This window comes from Suncus etruscus, chromosome 20 (genome assembly GCF_024139225.1).
Source record: "Suncus etruscus isolate mSunEtr1 chromosome 20, mSunEtr1.pri.cur, whole genome shotgun sequence".
NCBI classification, from domain to species: Eukaryota; Metazoa; Chordata; class Mammalia; order Eulipotyphla; family Soricidae; genus Suncus; species Suncus etruscus.
The window spans coordinates 33816374-33832888 of NC_064867.1; the positions used below are offsets into that span (position 1 = coordinate 33816374).

The following is a 16515-nucleotide window of genomic DNA, read 5'->3' on the forward strand; positions in this document are numbered from 1 at the left end:
GAATGCAAGAGCTGGAATGAGAGAACTACTTTTCCAGAAAAAAATCCTCAGAGGGGTCAGTCACTTCAGAACTATACTGTTTCATCCTTCCTTCATCCTTTGAGCACTCACTACTTACTAGTAACCTGCAAATGACTGTGGAAGTTTGAAAGGCAGCTCAGAACGCTAGCATGGAACAAGCATAGGAAGAAGGCTAATGCGTAGGTGTTCAGAAGCAAACTCAAATGCCTGCTGGCATCTCTGAGCCTGTGGACCATCCCAGGCTTAGGAGCTTCCTGCATAAGGAAAGCAAAACCCCACTTGGCTACGTCACCAAAGAGGATGCTTTCCTCATGCCTACAGCCAAGTTCTGTCATATGTGAGCCAGGCGATGCCGTACGCTCTGCAGGGTAAAGAACATCAAAACTTTGTAAAAAGGAAAAAAGAAGTACTTGGATGTTCTTGAAAGGCCTTGGATGTTCTGAGGCCCTGCCCAGCATTTTTTATTCTTTCTCATCGTCAGTTACCGAAGAACTCCAAGGGCTAAACCCCAAATGCTGCCAGACAGATGGTTCCAAGTGACAGAATTCAACCAGGTTTTTTGATCATCTGCATTTGCTTTTTTTGAGGCAAGGCTGGGCAACTCGATTCTCAGGACAGTCAGATAGAGAAAAGGCCAAGAGACATAGAAGGTGTTTAAAAAAGTAGACTCACCCTTCTGGATGCTGCAGTACGGACACCATCAATTCCACAGCCAGGGCACCGGCGATCATTGCCAGTCCTGGTCGGCTCACAGTACACTGTTGGTCCAAGGTCCGGTCCCTGGTGGACTATAAAAAACAGTCAGCGCCATGGGCTACTTTGAAATGGAGCAGTCCTTCACCTGTCCTCAAACCCTGCACACTTCTCCCAATGTAGCATCTCTGCATTATGAGGTGAGGAAGCCCCACAGCTTAAATTCAGGGTTCCTTTGCGGGGAACGACCATACCCTGCTGTGCCCCAGGGCTTACACCTGGTCAGCCTGCAGGAACATATTCAGTGTTGGAGATTAAACGAAGGTCAGCGGTGTGCAAGGCAAAAATGCTTTCCTCACTGTGGTCTCTGGCTGCTGCTTTTTATTTTTTTTCTTCAGAGTCAATGTATTTGGGGCCACCAGTGAGGGACCTGCTGATGCTCAGGAGGCCATACAGTAGGGGGTCCAACTGTGGCCCTGAAGTACATGTGTGTTCTATCACTGATCTTTCTCCCTAGTCGAAATACAAGTGTTTTAGCTACAACATGGCCCTAAACACTAGCCTTTGAAGGCCTAAGCAAAGAGATTGTTAACTTATACTTTGAGGCAGAGTAAGGGGTTGGTAGAGATAATTGGATTGCAAATTTGCCTTCCGAAGAGATGTGACTTTAACTATCGCTGATCATTAATAATTTTTATGAGTGACAAGCAAGTCAGGGACCAGCTATGCACTATTGTATTATGATCGAGGTCACAGTGCAGCCCTGCTCCAGTAACTGTATTTAACTTTGATTATATTGGGGAAGCAGCAAAGCCACTCATCCAAGCAAAATGTACGTCACTAATGAACAAGTATTTTTTTTTTTTTGGTTTTTGGGTCACACCTGGCAACGCTCAGGGGTTACTCCTTGCTCTATGCTCAGAAATCGCTCCTGGCAGGCTCAAGGGGGGGACCATATGGGATGCCGGGATTCAAACCTCTGTCCTTCTGCATGCAAGGCAAATGCTCTACTTTCATGCTATCTCTCCAGCCCCTAATGAACAAGTCTTATAAGAAGGAAGACTGGGAACCTCTGGAAATGAATCTCTGTTTTGAGAAAAAAATTTCTGCTGAGTCAGTAGTGGGAGGTGGCGCCATACTGTGCAATCTCTCATCTTAACAGGATTGTGCTTGCACTTCTGAGCATCTCCACGTTACATCTGGGTAATAGCTACCAGGAAAAGTGGAACAATGTCTCTCCCAAACCTAGGGCTGGGATTAGCAAATCAAATATGAGAGATTGCATTAAAGTTGAATTCTAGACAAGCAATGAATTATTTCTCAGTGTTAAGCAAGCCTTGATTATAACCGGGGACTTATTTATTTGTTTAGTTTTGGGCCACAACTGGTGGTGCTCAGGCGTTTTTCCTGACTCTGTGCTTAGAAATCACTCCTGGCAGACTCGGGACCATATGAGATGCCGGAAATCGAACTGGAGTCCATCCTGGGTTGGTTGCATGTAAGGCAAATGTGCTACCACTCTGCTATTGATTCCCTGGGGGGGACTAATTTCTATGAAAATATTCAATACCTGAAGCATGAATTTAGACTCTGACTACATCTAATATGGCTCTATCTACATCTAAAGGCAATGGAACCGATGACCACTGTCCAAAAGCACAGACTCTAAGAGACATCACCCTATGGGAGTGAGTCCAGGCCTGGACTGGATTCAAGATCCTTACACTCTTCATACATGTCCTGAAGGTGCCATGAAAATGACCTGACATGCATCTAGAGGATGAACCAAAGTACACAGCCTACAGTGCCAATCATGGCCCTTAGGACACCACGCCACCCTCCAAAACTGAAGCAACCTTCCCTGGGATGAAAGTAAGTGTTGAATGGTTTCATAAAGGAAAGAGCTGGGTTGTTCTGGCCCTCGGGTCACCAATAAAATCACTTACATCTCCTGGTGCCACCACATCATTGCAGAAATAGCAGCCAAGTTTGTAGCCAGGGATGTTGGCAAAAAGCGAGGATCCCAGGAGGTCGGCAGAGGCCATCGGGTGATTAGGACACAAGTCGCCAGCTCCCTGTTGCTTAGGCTTCTTAAGGCCATGTCTCATGACCACAAATGTGTCAAAGCCCAGGGCAGCATTGATGACCAGCTGTGGGTAAAAAGGCAGCACAGAGGAGAGTGGTTAGACCCACCATTTTCTTTTTTCTTCTTCTTCTTCTTCTTCTTCTTTTTTTTTTTTTTTTTGGTTTTTGGGCCACACCCGGCGCTGCTCAGGGGTTACTCCTGGCTATCTGCTCAGAAATAGCTCCTGACAGGCACGGGGGACCATATGGGATGCTGGGATTCGAACCAACCACCTTAGGTCCTGGGTTGGCTGCTTGCAAGGCAAATGCCGCTGTGCTAGCTCTCCTGCCCCAGACCCACCATTTTCAAGTCACGGCTCTCTGGGTAGCTGGTCAATGCTTTTATGCTACTGTTAAGTATTGGAGTATAATCAAGTTCTAGAAGTAAGTGTTGGTATAAGCTTAGCACTGGGGACTCGGTTGGTTCTAATGTCTTGACATGTGATTGACTTAATATCTCATGCAGTTTCATTGCATGAAACTCCCAACAAACATTTCCCATTTAGAGACAAGAAGAATGCATGTGAGAGAGATTTTACTGCTGAGGTCACTGGGGTGAGAAGTGGCAAGTGTAGAAAACCTTCTCTAAAGTCCTCATGATGCCCCTTTCTGCCATGAGCTTACTGCACCTCTCAGGGTCAGACTGATAAGTCTCAGAAGAACAGTATTAGTGAGGTTTGGACCAGACCTACAAACTTTCTGTGTGAAATCTCTGTGTTTTGGAAGTGTTCAGGGATCACTCCTGTTGGGTCTTGGCACCATTTGGGGTGCTGGGGATTGAACCCAGGTTAGTCTTGTGCAAGGCAAGTGCCCCACCTGGCTCTCTGCATGAAATTTTACTGACAATTTACCTCTTATACTGAAAGAAACTTAGTTGTAATTTAACTTATACTTCCATGTTTCTAATTAAGAAAGCTAAATAAAAAAAAAGAGAAAAAAAGGAGGACTAATTATGAGAAAATGCCAACAAGCTGCTGATCGTACCAGGTAAAATGATCTCCAGGCTAAGATCTATAAAGCCTTTTCAGGATGAAAGCAGGCCAAGTCTCCACCCTGCTGAAAGACCCAGAGCCTCCCCTACAACTGACATCCTCCAGCATATAAATATCCCAGGCCCACAGTCCCTGGAAGCTGCCTCCAAATTTAACAGTACTGACAGCCCAAAAGGAGCACAGAAAATTAGATGGGAAAGTTGTGTAAAAATACATGACACTGGGCCCGGAGAGATAGCACAGCGGTGTTTGCCTTGCAAGCAGCCGATCCAGGACCAAAGGTCGTTGGTTCGAATCCCGGTGTCCCATATGGCCCCCTGAACCTGCCAGGAGCTATTTCTGAGCAAACAGCCAGGAGTAACCCCTGAGCAGTGCCGGGTGTGGTCCAAAAAAAAAAAAAATACACGACACTGGTTGAAGAAAAGTCACTTTGGTGGTAGGATTCGGTGCTGAAACAATGAATACCAGAAACAACTGTATGATGAACAACTTTGTAAATCATGGTGTTTACATAAAGTTTCAAACATTAGAAAAAAAATTAAAAGCATTTAGCAAGGAAAAAAAAAGCTCTCCCAATCATACCCCAAACCATTTCTTTAATAGTTTGGGGCATCTCCTCTTATTCTTTTGCCCCTTTCTTCCTTCTTCTAGCTTACCCTCTCTAGAAAGACAGGCACATATAAATGCTTGCTTATATATAAATCTTAATACATACATACATATATGTGCATCTCTCTGTGGAGATACATATAATATGATATCTCTTGTACGCATCATGAGATATTCTCATTGCTAATTTTTTTTTTTGGAAATTTTCAGGGCTTAATTCTGTCTCTGCACTCAGGGATCACAGAGATCACTCCTGGCAGGGCTAAGGTGACCTTTTGTTTTATTTATATTTTTGTTTTGTTTTGTTTTGGGGCCACACCCGGTGATGCTCAGGGGTTACTCCTGGCTATGCGCTCAGAAATCGCTCCTGGCTTGAGGGACCATATGGGACACCAGGGGAATAGAACCAAGGTCCGTCCTAGGCTAGTGTCGGCAAGGCAGAAGCCTTACCACTCTGTGCCACCGCTCTGTCCCCTAATATTTTTGAAAAAACGACCATGTAAACATACCAGGGTAAACTTATCCATTCAGTACACCAGCCCTTGACTTGACACTACTCAGGCAGAAAGTCTGTATCCTTCTGGGGCTCACTCCTGTGTTGGCGCCATGCCCCTCACCTCTACCCAGGGGCTGGTTCCTCCAGACACAGACAGAAGCCAGTGCCCCGGCACACCCACCTTCCTCTTGCTGGCAGCTATGACTGCAGGAAGCCAGCGGCTCTCCCTAGTATCCATCAGCAGGAAAACGACGTCGTGGCTCTCGATGAGCTGCTCGAGCTGTTGTACGTCCCTGCGGGCTTGCTCCAGGATCACGCTGGAGGAGTTCACGGGGTGCCCTGGCATGGGGATGCTCATGTCGAAGCCTCTGGCATTCTAGGAGACACCCAGAGAGTTAAGGTATGTATTAAAGCAGGGGCCGCCTGAGCATGGGGTTCCCCACAGCTCTAAAGATGTCTGCACGGCTGCTCACAACTGGAACTTCCTCTGAAATCTGGTGTTGATTGCTTCAGTTTCCCAAGACTAACTCCTTGGGCTTCCCAAAGGAATAGCATGAGGCAGAAAAAACCTTGGGGGTAATAAACTGGAACAGGGCCAGAGCAATAGTACAATGGAGAGGGCACTTGCCTTGCACATAGCCAATCTGTGTTTGATCCCCAGCATCCCATATGGTCTGTAGAACCCACCAGGAGTCATCCCTGAGCACTGCTGCATATGGCCCCAAACAAGAAAGTAAGAAATTGAGACAAACATTTGGGAAGGTCTGCTCCAGAAGAACTGTACGCCTAGGGCCCCCACCCCACATTGCTTGCATGCAGAGGCTACTCTCAGAGGCCTCTCCTGGTCTTGTGAATGGAGCAAGAGGGATCCACCAAAGGGGTAAGATGTTCTTCCACACTTGCTCACAGAACCACCTGCAGTCATAAAAAGAGCAGGTGAGTTCTTGCTTGAGCACAGACTTGGAGATGAGCCACAGGGCCAGACTGAAAGCCACTGTGAAGCCTGGAGTCCCACCTGGCCTGGAAGTAAACCATATCCAAACTGGAAATGTGACCAAGTTGCCCATCATAAAGCATGAGCTTTTGTTTTTGTTTGGTTTTGGGTCACACCTGGTGGTGCTCTGGGGTTACTCCTGGCTCTGTGTTCAGGAACCCCTGGCATACTCTGGGGACTTATACAGGATGCTGGGGATTGAACCCAGGTCAACCACGTGCAACCACCATGAGCGCTTGCAAACATGTGATGGGAAATACTGCCACCACAGGAATTGACTTGTAGACCTTCAATGACAGGAGTGGAACCTAGATGGATACATCAAGGGAGCTCAGTCAATCCTGCTGTATTAAGCTTGGTAAATGATAGCCTTCAGGCCAAATAAGTGGAGCAAACCTTCAAAACTGCTTTGAAAGCAGACTTCCGAAATGAACAATCTAACAACCATAAGAAACTAACCAAGAGGCTGGAGAGATAGCTCAGCGGTAGGACATTTGCCTTGCATGTGGCCAACCGAGGAGGGACCGGGTTTGATTCCTGGTATCCTATATATGGTCTCCCAGCCTTCCAGGGGCAATTTCTGAGTACAGAGCCAGGAATGACCCCTGAACACCGCTGGGTGTGGCCCAGAAACCAATAAATAAATAAATAAATAAAGTTTTTTCAAAAAAAAAGAAAGAAACTAACCAAAGAAACTCTGAAAAAGTAGGGCTGGAGTGATAGCATCAGCTGAGTAGATGCTCTGAGTGTAGGAGGTCAGAGGTTTAGGTCCTGATCCTGAGCAAGCCCTGACCACAGAACTGGGTGTATCTCCCCTCAAGCACCACTGGGGATGGACCAAACACAAAACAACAAAAGGAAACTTCAAGAAAGTGTTTTTTTCCTTCCTTTGAGAGGGCAGAGTGCCTCTTGGGGTTCGTAAGTACAAGCAGATGCTTCAGAGACACCTACCCTGACCTCTGTCATCCTGATTGATTAAGTATGCGAGATGCACAATCGCTTTTCCTGGATGACCTCAAAAAACCTGGCAAGATTTTGAATCAAACGAGTGGAATGACTTGTCTCTTATTATTATCTGGTGGTTTGAAAGCAAGTGATGCAACTCAAAAATAAGAAGCAGCTATAGCACAAAGCTTAAGATGCTTGCCAGATCTTTCTTTGGCACAGACTTAGGGTTCAATTTAACTTCATAAACCTGTTCAAAGTGACTATCAAGAAGTCCGGGGAGAAAAGGAAAATTAATAATCTCACTCCACACTGCCATGGATCCTTTGGGAACAAGCAGGAAAGAACAAGTATGTCCCCCCCATCCCCAACTCACACAATCAGAATAATGCCTCACAACTTATTAAAAACCCTCCCCACCCCCTGCATTCATCTTGTTTTCACAATGATGATTATGGTGAGATTAGGTTCTGGGGGTTTTTTTGTTTTTTTTTTGGTTTTTGGGTCACACCCGGCAGTGCTCAGGGGATACTCCTGGCTGTCTGCTCAGAAATAGCTCCTGGCAGGCACGGGGGACCATATGGGACACTGGGATTCGAACCAACCACCTTTGGTCCTGGATCGGCTGCTTGCAAGGCAAAGGCCGCTGTGCTATCTCTCCGGGCCCTAGGTTCTGGTTTTTAGTCCCTATCTCTGCATTAAAGACACAGAGGTTCAATTGTCTGTTAAGATCTATAAGAGGGAACTCAGGGGCAAAAAAAAAAAAAAAAAAAAGAAAGAGATATAGAAGAGATGCCTGATTCTCTTTTCCCAAGTCCATTTGTCCTCTGGTTCAGACCCTTAGTTATATGATCAACTACTCTTTTTTTTTTTTTTTTTTTTTGGTTCTTGGGCCACACATGGTGACGCTCAGGGGTTACTCCTGGCTATGCACTCAGAAATCGCTCCTGGCTTGGGGGACCATTTGGGACGCCAGGGGTTCGAACTGTGGTCCGTCCTAGGCTAGCGTGCATAAGGCAGATGCCTTACTGCTTGCGTTATCGCTCCGGTCCCAGTGATCAAATCCTCTTAAATAAAGAAGCAAAAAAAAATCTGAAGCGGAGCAAGGGAAGCCCTTCAACAGGTGGTGCTGGGAAAACTGGTCAGCTACAGGCAAAAATAAAAAATGAACTCAGATCTTTTTATAATTCCATGCATGAAAGTCGAATCAAAATAGATTAAAGACCTTTATATCAGACCTGAATCCAAGAAGAAAAAGTAGGCAGAACTCTCCATAACATTACATCGAGAGGTAACTTTAAAGATGAAACGCCACTAACCAAGCAAGTGGAAGCAAATGGGACTACAGTAAACTAAGAAGCTTCTGCACCTCTAAAGGAAATGAAGAACAGATTACAAAAACAGTTGAAGCCTATTTGGCCACCCAGCCTAAGTCTAAACCCCTGTTACCATCCCACAAGCATCAACATACCACTCCGGGAAAGATCTTCTGAAGACGATCTGCAGCCGCCACCGCCTTGGGCTTACCACCCATCAGGCAGTCTTCAAATTCATACAGTGGCTGCCTCACGGGATTGGAGTAGGAGATCTTGGCGTTGTCTACAAACGTGATGTGTCTGACGCCCCAACCCTGCGTGAAAACAGAGCATGGAGGGTGGTCTGAGTATATGAATGTATGTAGGTGGGTGGGTGAGTAGGTGGGTGGATTTTCAAACCCCTTAGAGGGAGTTTTGGGGTTTCTTTCTTTCTTTGCAGCAAAGCAGCTCAGGAACTTCAGAATAAAGGAAACTTTGGAAACTGATTGGTGTAATTTAGTTTTTGAGAGAGAGAATCCATTTTATCAACTTCTTCGAAATAACAACATGATTCTAAACCCTGGGCCTGGTTTCCTGCAGTAATGAGGAATGTCAGCGTGGGTCTGTCTGAGACTTCATTAGAGTTGACAGCAGCACTGGAGAAGCTGTGGAGGTGAATTCCCCCAAGAGTTGTCTGTTGTTGTCTAAAAAAGAATTAGAAATGGCCCCACAGTGTCCATGTCCTCCTTAACAGATAATTAAGCACCAGTAACAGCTCATCTTAAAACTCACTTAAAGCCTGAATTGACTCTTGGGAAAAATAACTTCCAAATTTTTTTCCTCCTCTTACATAATATTATAGTTTAAGGGGATAGGTATGTTTGGACCTGGCTCTGTGCTCTGCAATTGCTCTCGGTGGCACTAGCAAACTGTGTGTGCTAGGGATCAAACCCAGGCCGGCCATATGCAAGGCAAGCACCTTAACCCCTAAACTCTGTCACCAGTCCAATAGAATATATTTTGTACTGTTCCTTTGAAAGGCAAAGTAGTCTACTAACTACTTTGAATGCAGGGCAGTCTTCTCACAAACATTTTTCATGATTTCATCTTCTACTGCAGTTCCTATAAAGAGTCATAAAATTCAAATTCTGGAAAGGATCACCAGAAAATCCTTAGGCTACTGAATGACTTTGCTAAAGACACAGAAAATGAAGTCCAGCCTGATTGGAACAATGGTCGGAAGGAAAAGAGACAAGACCCAAAGAGAATGCTATCTTCATGACTTCTGACACAGAGCCATGATATGATCTAAGGAAACCTGCCACTACCAGTTATGAAGCTGAGGTTCTGCCCTCACTCTTTTTTTTTTTTGGTTTTTAGGTCACACCCAGCAGTGCTCAGGGGATACTCCTGGCTCCATGCTCAGAAATTGCTCCTGGCAGTCAAAGGGGACCATATGGGACACCGGGATTCGAACTGATGACCTTCTGCATGAAAGGCAAATGCCTTACCTCCATGCTATCTCTCCGGCCCCTCTGCCCTCACTCTTAACCCAACAGCCTTCCACAAGGCTCTTGGAAACTCAATTAGACTGAGGATTTCTGGGAAACATCCCACAAGAACTCAGGACTTGTTTTTAAGATGGAGAAAGATCAAAGCCCTCCCTTTAAAAGGCCTGGTTTAGGGCCGAGAGACAGCACACTTGTAGGGTGTTTGCCTTACACGTGGCCGACCCAGGAGGGACCCAGTTTGATTCCTGGCATCCCAGGTGGTCTCCCAGCCTGCCATGGGTGATTTCTGAGTGCAGATCCAGGAGCTACCCCTGAGCGCCTCTGGGTGTGGCCCCAAAACCAATCAATCAATCAAGCTTAAAAAAAATAAAATAGGGCCCAGAGAGATAGCACAGTGGTGTTTGCCTTGCAAGCAGCCGATCCAGGACCAAAGGTGGTTGGTTCGAATCCTGGTGTCCCATATGGTCCCCCGTGCCTGCCAGGAGCTATTTCTGAGCAGACAACCAGGAGTAACCCCTGAGCACTGCCGGGTGTGGTCAAAAAAATAAATAAAATAAAATAAAATAAAATAAAATAAAAGGCCTGGTTTAGACCAGCTGTTCATTTTGAAGCCCAGTAAGAACTTTTTGGTCTATGCCTCAGGATTCTAGGTTATTTTCTTTTTTTTTTTGGTTTTTGGGTCACACCCGGCAGTGCTCAGGGGTCACTCCTGGCTGTCTGTTCAGAAATAGCTCCTGGCAGGCATGGGGGACCATATGGGACACCGGGATTCGAACCAATCACCTTTGGTCCTGGATCGGCTGTTTGCAAGGCAAACGCCGCTGTGCTATCTCTCCGGGCCCTAGGATTCTAGGTTATTTTCATGGGCTAAGCATTATACTATGGGTGGAGAAGGAAAAGGGAAATTCAAAGGGTCACAGGGACTTGATTTGGAGATGTTTCTCCAACAACTTCGCTTTCCTTTAAAGTGATGCAGAGTGCTAGCTAGGCAGGCAGTCTAGGGGCCTGCTGGGTGGTAGGGGACCCACCCTGAGCATGCTACAGACCAGCTGTCCAGCACATAGGTTTGAGTGCCTAGCCTCTGCTTCCAAGAATGCTATGCAGTTTAAATGACTCATCTGCAGAGATGAAAGAAAATGACCCAGGGCCAGAGAGATAGCATGGAGGTAAGGTGTTTGCCTTTCATGCAGGAGGTCATTGGTTCAAATCCCAGTGTCCCATATGGTCCCCCATGCCTGTCAGGAGCAATTTCTGAGCGTGGAGTCAGGAATAACCCCTGAGCACTGCCGGGTGTGACCCAAACACACACACACACACACACACACACACACACACACACACACACACACACACACAAATAACAAAAAAACAAGAAACGAAAGAAAATGACCCTAATCCAAGCTGCTGAGGATGTGGTAGTAAAAACTGAAAAATCCAATGGTATGACTTTTCTGAAATATAGGCTGGGGATTTGGTACAAGAGTTAGGGTCGGGCCGGGCGGTGGCGCTGGAGGTAAGGTGCCTGCCTTGCCTGCGCTAGCCTAGGATGGACCGCGGTTCGATCCCCCGGCGTCCCATATGGTCCCCCAAGAAGCCAGGAGCAACTTCTGAGCGCATAGCCAGGAGTAACCCCTGAGTGTCACAGGGTGTGGCCCAAAAACCAAAAAAAAAAAAAAAAAAAGAGTTAGGGTAAAGTCTTCTGTGCCTTATATGACCCCTGATACCACACAGTTATCCCAAACATCACCTTGCATTGTTCTGGAGGCCCCTGAACATCACTGGGTGCAGCCCTGGTTGATCCTGGTCTTGCAGTGCTTGAGCTGCACGCTCAGAGCCCATTACTAAACCACTGGCCTGGATGGTCACGTATCACCTCCTAGACCCCGAAGCACTGCTTGGGGGAAAACCATCAGTATCCTGCCTGTCCCCGCCCCCCATTTTTTTTTCTATAAAGCAATGTATTTTTATATGTTTATAGCTTTTGATCTAACTCTGGAAATCTACTACTGTAGGAAATAACCTGAAATACTGACAATAGTACAAACACAGACTAGTTCTCTGCAATAAAACCCTTGGTTGTAGAAAACTGGAAACAATGCTAATGCCCAACTCAGGGGAAAGCATCAAAGCATCAGTATATTATGTTTCCTTATACAAGAAGGCATATTTTAAACGGTTAAAAATGTTTTATAGGCAGTCATCTTCAAAATAAAGGGAAATATCTACAATGTTAATTGATAAAAGCAGGAACATAATTATATATTAAATTAGACTTTAAAAATATCTTAGGGGGCAGGAGCAGTGGCGCAAGTGGTAGGATGTTTGCCTTTCACGTGCTAACACCTAGGACGGACCTCGGTTTGGTCCTCCGGTGTCCCATATGGTGCCCCAAGCCAGGAGTGATTTCTGAGTGCATAGCCAGGAGTAACCTATGAGCATCACCAGGTGTGGCCCAAAAACAAAAATAAATAAATAAATAAAAAATAAAATCTTAGGGGCTTGGGAGATAGCACAATGGAAGGATGTTGGCCTTGCACTCAGCTGACCCAGGACAGACCTAGCTTCTATTTGAGACATCCCATATGGTCCCCTGAGCCTGCCAAGAGTGATTTCTGAGCTTAGAGCCAGGAATAACCCGAGTGCTACCGTGTGTGACCCAAAAGCACCAAACAAAACAAAACAAAACAAACAAACAAAAAATAACTTAAACAATAAGATGGAGGGAGGGAGGGCATTGGTGGTAGGAATGTTGCACTGGTGAAGGGTGGTGTTCTGTTTATGACTAAAACCCAACTACAGTTATGCTTGTAATCATGGTGCTTAAATAAAGATTTCCTATAAAAAACAACACTGAGATTAAGTAAGTGGAAGAAGTGATAGGAAAATGGTGTCACCCCTTCCTCCTTTATAACTTTTATACTTTACAAATTTCCTATAATGCATTTCCACTGATTTTACAATGTCCAAAATGTTAAGAAAACCTAGGCACTTAATTCTGGAAGCTATGGAAAGAACAATAAAATTTTCAAAATAGAAAGAAAATAGTAAAAGTAGGTGGTAGCAAATCTGAAAAACGAAACACAGAACTCACAAATGACCAAGAGCTAAGATCTCTCTCTCATAAGACAAATGAAATAGAAAAGTTTCTGTGCCAAGTCTGAATAAGAAGAAAAGAGAGAAGCAGAAACATGCATTATGTATGTAGAAAGATGAAATATAAATCGAATGAGATAAAAAAGACCAGAGCATACCATATATATTCTATATCAATTCATTCTTAATTTTAGAAGATATAAATAATATTCTAGGAAAAGACTATGATAACTCAAAAGCACTAGATAATCAAAAAAAAAAGGTTAAACACAGAAACATTTATGAAAGTTTCCAAAGATTCCTTCCTTCTCTGCCCCCCTCAAAATTTCAAGTTACTCACTACTTCCCTAACTCAAGAGCACTAAGCCAACAAGTACTAAGTCAACATCTAGGACATTATCCTATTGCTAAAAACAGTGCTTGCTTTTATTTTCTAGAACTCAGAATATGTTGATGTAATTTTTGAATATAGATTAAAAATCTATATATAGTGTATTAGCTAAGATACCACGAAAATATAGAGTTTAGGGGCTGCAGTGATAGAACAGAGCATGAAACAAGTTTTATGGGAAATAAGGTTAGGCCTTTACTTTTCATTTTGTAACAAAATTAAGTTCAAAACTGATAGTGATCTGAACATAAAAGAGTTTTGGCAAACCTTGAAGAAAAGATTGATATTTAATAATATTCTCAAAGAGTCATAATATTGGCAGTGGAGAACAGTATCTATGTATTGCAGAAAAGTTAACATCCATAATAAAATTAATTCAACCCAAAGGACATGAAGAGAAAAAACACAATTCACAAAAAAAAATAAAATTCAAGATTGACGCTTGCTAATGAATTAAATAAAAGACCCTAAGTTCTCCCTTTCTTACACATTTCTAGAGAATAGATTATTTTTGAGGGGAGACTTAATGAGACTAGATATACAGACATTTATAAACTATATTTTTGTATGTAATTCTAAATTTAACTCTTAGATTCTTTTTCCTCAAGAGCTTGCCTTGCATATAGCTAAACAGGGTTTGATCCCCATTACCATAGCTAAACAGGGTTTGATCTCCATTACCTCACATGGCCTCCCAAGCCTGCCAGGAATGATCCCTGAGTGGAGAGATAGGAGTTGGCCCTGAGCATTGCCTCCAAACCAAAAATACATTTTAAAGTCTATAAGCCTTGGCTGAATAAATAGTACAGGGGTTAAGGCATTTGTCTTGCACACAGCCAACTCTGGTTAGATCTCCAGCATGGCACATGATCCATTAGAACCACCAGGAGTAATCCCTCAGCATAAATTCAGGTCTTAGTCTCAAATCCAAAAACCCAAAACAAAACCCATAAACATATTACAGATAATCTGCTATATCCAGATAAGTATCAATAAATAACAGCAAAGATAGCAAATCTCAATTTATATCTGCCTAATATATAGTGGAATATATAGCAGAATGAAGTGGAATGGGTGACAGGAAGGGGTGGGGCAAACAACTCTAATATTATGGTTAAGAAAAAAAAAGAGAGAGAGAGGAAAAGAAAAGTTTTGGGAAAATACGCTGAAACTAATAAGACACTGACTTCATTCTTGGAAATGCACTTGGGATGGGAGTGAAGAAGGCTGTTTTAGGACAGAAGCAGATGCTCCTTTTAAAGTGAGAAGTGGAAAAAGAAAGAGACTGAGAAGGGAAAAGGAGCAGAGGGTTGTGTGTGTGTGTGTGTGTGTGTGTGTGTGTGTGTGTGTGTGTGTGTGTGTGTGTGTGTGTGTGTGTGTGTGTGTGTGTGTGTGTGCAGGGAGATGGCAACTAGATGAAGGGAATGGCAGCACTAGAGAGGTTCTACTGAGCACCCCCACTTACCATCAAGGTCCTGGCCACATTACAACCTAAGGTGCCGGCTCCAAGCAGCAGACATCTGGCTGACATGACCTTGTCGAGGTCCAAGGTAGGGACCAACCTCCAGCACATCAACTTGAGATTTAGATCCACAGATGATTCGGCCAACCTAGGAAATGAGAGGCATCAGGAGAATGCTCATTCTGTCCTCAACTTGTGCTTTAACTGTCCCCCACTTTGTTCAGGGGGCCTGAGGCCTCTCCCTGCCATATGTAGCATCTCATCTGCCATTTGCAGATCTGATGGTCAGTGCTCAGGTTTGGGGTGCTGGGCGATGCAGTCACTCTGGCAGTACTACTCAGGGGGCACCAAGGCCATACCCAGAGATACCTGATGGTCTCCAGAGCTACACCAATGGTACTGTGAAGTTATACAGTGTTAGGGATCCAACTCGGGATTTTGTTCATGCCAGTCATATGCACCCATGACCCCATAACCCCTGACCCCTCTCCCTGGGTCCAGTCTTGTCCTGTTTAACTAGAGAGCAGCTTTCTGAGAAAACAAGGAACTTTGATTCTTCTTGGGGAGTGTTGGAGAGGGGAGAAAACATTGGGGACTCTGTAGTAGTGACCACCCTGCCACAGATCTGCTGCTGCACTCCCCAGCAGTAAAAGGAAATAGCCGTTGTGGCGACAACAGACACAGCTGAAGAGGATGCTTCTCAGAATCCTTGAAACAGCAAAAAAATCTTCTACATCCTTTCAGTGGGGGCACATTGACATTTCCCGCACATCTCTCTTTTTTTTTTTTTTCCGCACATCTCTCTTAAATGTAGTTTCAATAACATCTCTAGAAGCATTTGATGTTGACTAAAAAGGAAAATTTAGAAGCACACAAGTAGCACTGGTACATAGGTCAGAGTCTGAGGGTCCAGGCCAGAGGCCAGATCATACTTAAATGTCTAGAATATTTGCATGGGGATTACCAGGGAGTGGAGGTCCTCAAGACACTCCCCCCTCCCCAACTGCTGTTCACTCTCCCAACCAAATCTCAGTGGAATTAACCTACTGCCAAAGGGAGCAATTTGCAGTACTAGTCACTGGGCATTGCCACTGCTGTGCATACTGGGTACAGAGGTCCCAAGAGAACAGCCCCCAAACATACCTTTTGGGGTCCATGCACTCGCTGAGGTTCACCATCCTGGGGCCCATCCCTCCTTTCTGGTTCTTTTCCCAGCCTACGGCTTTGGGGCAATCTTTAGGCAAAGGAGAGAAAGTTTACTGGAGAAACATATCCACATGCCCATACAACTGTGCACCCCTGGGGACCCCCACAGGTTATCCACTCCCCTGCATGCCTCTCTCCCAGACGCTGAGTCCCCAGGCTTGAAGGTGCTGCCAACTTCTGGGGTCACTGTTCATATCTACCCCCATCCCCACCCCCAGACACCTTCCGAGAGCAGCACCGGGTCCATGCAGGTTCAAGATGGCGGGAGTCCCCAAATGAACTCCTGACGGCTCACATTACCTCAAAGTCTGCAGCTCTGGTCAGTACTAAAAAAGACCATGAGATCAGGGCTGGTAGTACCCTGGGAAGATGTGAACATAGCAGACCTCCAGGAGGGGCCTGTGTGGTTTGGCTCTCCAATTACTTATATTCCTCACCACACAGGAAGTATACCTCCTGGTGCATCATTGTGTCTATGTCTAGGCAGCCACTGTCCCAGGGGTTCCCCCTCTGTGACGTCTCCCCCATATTCCTCTTCTCTACTGACTTCTCAACCCTGCTGAGGTTCTCAGAACTCCCCATGCCCCACAAGAACTACGTGGTGACCTCTAGAGCAGAAAGAGTCCTGCAGGATGCCATACCTGCATCTTGGTGGGCACGAGAAGAGACCCAGTCCTCAGGTA

At 45.0% G+C, this 16515-nt stretch overlaps 1 protein-coding gene across 1 annotated transcript in view; it reads right to left on the reverse strand.

Moving 5' to 3' along the window:
* The window catches only part of ATG7 (autophagy related 7), a 194089-nt gene that overhangs the window by 128267 nt on the left and 49307 nt on the right, over positions 1-16515 (reverse strand). Inside the window, exons 10-15 of the mRNA XM_049766270.1 lie at positions 15770-15860; positions 14630-14774; positions 8346-8504; positions 5117-5311; positions 2661-2864; positions 694-809 (exon numbers count right to left, since the gene is read on the reverse strand). Of these exons, the coding sequence (XP_049622227.1) occupies positions 694-809; positions 2661-2864; positions 5117-5311; positions 8346-8504; positions 14630-14774; positions 15770-15860 (910 nt within the window). The remainder of the gene's footprint in view (positions 1-693; positions 810-2660; positions 2865-5116; positions 5312-8345; positions 8505-14629; positions 14775-15769; positions 15861-16515) is intronic.